At 38.2% G+C, this 2,462-nt stretch overlaps 1 protein-coding gene across 1 annotated transcript; it reads right to left on the bottom strand.

Annotated features, from left to right (window-relative positions):
• Positions 1-1,592: 1,592 nt before the first annotated feature.
• LOC117630318 (zinc finger CCHC-type and RNA-binding motif-containing protein 1-like) lies at positions 1,593-2,045 on the bottom strand. The gene has a single exon (XM_034363057.1). It carries the CDS (start codon positions 2,043-2,045, stop codon positions 1,593-1,595), a length of 453 nt encoding a protein of 150 aa, XP_034218948.1.
• Positions 2,046-2,462: the final 417 nt, after the last annotated feature.

Genomic DNA, 2,462 nt, shown 5'->3' with positions numbered 1-2,462 from the left:
AACTTTGCTAGGTTTTCTCTATCTCTATAAATGTAGCAGACGCTCCCAAAAATCCTCATGTGCTTTATGTTAGGTTTTCTCCCTTTCCAAAGCTCATAAGGAGTTGAAGTTGTGCCCGATCTAAGATATACACGATTTGCTGTATAACATGCTGTGCTAATAGCTTCTGCCCAAAATTTCTTTGCTGTGTTAGCACTTGTCAAGATCACACGTCCCATTTCAAGCAAGGTGCGATTCTTCCTCTCATCCACCCCATTATGTTGAGTTGTAATAGGTGCTGAAAATTCGTGCTTTATTCCTTTCTCTTCACAATATTCAGCAAAGCTTACATTTTCAAACTCCGTTCCATGGTCTGTTTGAAGTCTCATGACAGTAACATGTGAAGCGTTTTTCTCGATCTGAATTTTGTTGCATAGGCCACGAAAACCCTTGAATGCATCAGATTTTTCACGAAGAAAATCAACCCAAGTAAACTGAGTAAAGTCATCCACCAACACCAACATATACTTTTTTCCACCTATGCTCTCAATCTGAACGGGACCAACTAAATCCATATGCAGCAGATCTAATGGCTGGGTTGTTGATATGTAGGATATGCTTTTGTGAGCACTCTTGACTTGCTTACCTAATTGGCACGCACCACACACTCCTGCAGACTTACCACTTAGCTTTGGCAGACCTCTAACACACTCATTCTTGGACAACTTCAAGAGATCACGAAAGTTGATATGACCAAGTCTTCTATGCCACAGTTCCATCACGTCATCAGTAGCTTGATTGCACACAAGACTTTTGTTCTCATTCACCTGAATACAATAGCAATTATCTTTGGATCTCATGCCACTCATAACCTTCTTTCCTTGCAAATCAGCAATATAGCATTGATCTTTATCAAACCACACACTGCTACCATCATCACAAAGCTGACTGATGCTTATCAAATTTGCCTGCAAATTTTCCACCAACATGACATTTTTTAAGAATGGTAAGCCAAGTGTCTCAACATCTCCTTTACCTAAAATTTTACCTTTACTTCCATCTCCAAATGTCACGGAGCCTTCCACACACTCTGTATTCAGATTTGTGAACCAACATTTATCACCAGACATATGTCTTGAACAACCACTGTCGAAATACCATGTATCAGATTTTCTAGCAGATAAAGCAATTAAGGTCACCAAGCATTTTTCCTCCTTTTTTCTCCACACTAGTTTGGTTCCTTGAAGCAGATTAAAATTTCTTGGAGAATAGCAGTAAGCTGATCTCTTCTTCTTTCTAAGCATATTGCATCTAGGCCGTATATGACCAAAAACCCCACAAAAATGACAGATTGGTATAAATTTCTTTGGGCCAACCTTCACTTCAGTAGAAGAAGATTCTTTGATGAATTTCACATATTTGACCTCTTGCTTAGACCTTTTACTTTCAAAACCCAAGCCTCTAGTATCACCAGCCCTATTTCCCAGACTTAACATCCTGTCAATCTTCTCTGCACTAATGGTCATACCAAATATTTTTTCCGTTGCTAATTTTAATTCAGCACTAGCATGGTCCCTTTCGGAAGTAAGAGAAACATTTATATCTTTCTGCAGCTAGTACTTGTCTTGGAGCATCTGAATTTTTTCAAGCAAAGACCCACGCAGATTTTCTTCTGTTTTTAGCTGGGATTGAAAGGCAGCTTCAGTCCTGGTCAGTTCTTCTTGTAGAAAGACCACTTGATCAGCAAACTCTGCATTTTTCTTCTTCAGTTTTTTAGAGGAATCATAGGGATTGTTGAATTGCTTCATCACCATTTCTATCTCAGGTTCTTCAACATCAAAGTTCTCATCCTTTTGCGCATGAATTCTCCTAGAGAAAGCGATAACCTGATCTTCATTTTCTGAACTTGAATCATTATCAGACTCACTATCACTCCAAGTTGCTGCCATTACTTTATTTTTCCCACTATTTTGCTTCCTCAAATTATTTGCGCATTCAAAGGTAAAGTGTCCATATCCACCACATTCAAAGCACTTCAGTGAATCTTTAGAGCCCTTTTTCTCCATAGTTCTGGTTGTATGTGATAACTTGTCAGAAGTAAACTCACGAGGATGACTCCCTCTTGTACTTGAACCTAAATTTCCTCTTTGTTCACCAGGTCTTGAATTCTTAGATTTTAAAAACTTACGAAATTGTTTTGTAATCAAAGCATAATCCATTTTGTCTTCTTACACACTGTCACTCCCATCTTCTTTCACTGTATTTAGAGCAATGCCCTTGCTTTTCTTTATTTCTGGAAATTCCATCTCATAAGTGGTAAGAGAACCAATCAAATCAGTAAGTTTATAATTGTTCAAATTCTTACACTCTTCAATCGTTGTCTTCTTGGTGTGATACATCATAGGCAAAGATCTCAAAATGTTTTTCATTATTCTGTGTTCAGGAATTGCATCACCAAGGTTACTGCAAGCATTCACCACCAC

This window comes from Prunus dulcis, chromosome 6, assembly GCF_902201215.1.
Source record: "Prunus dulcis chromosome 6, ALMONDv2, whole genome shotgun sequence".
NCBI classification, from domain to species: domain Eukaryota; kingdom Viridiplantae; phylum Streptophyta; class Magnoliopsida; order Rosales; family Rosaceae; genus Prunus; species Prunus dulcis.
Note: the sequence above shows the minus strand (reverse complement) of the source record. Positions and strands in the feature narration are given on the sequence as shown.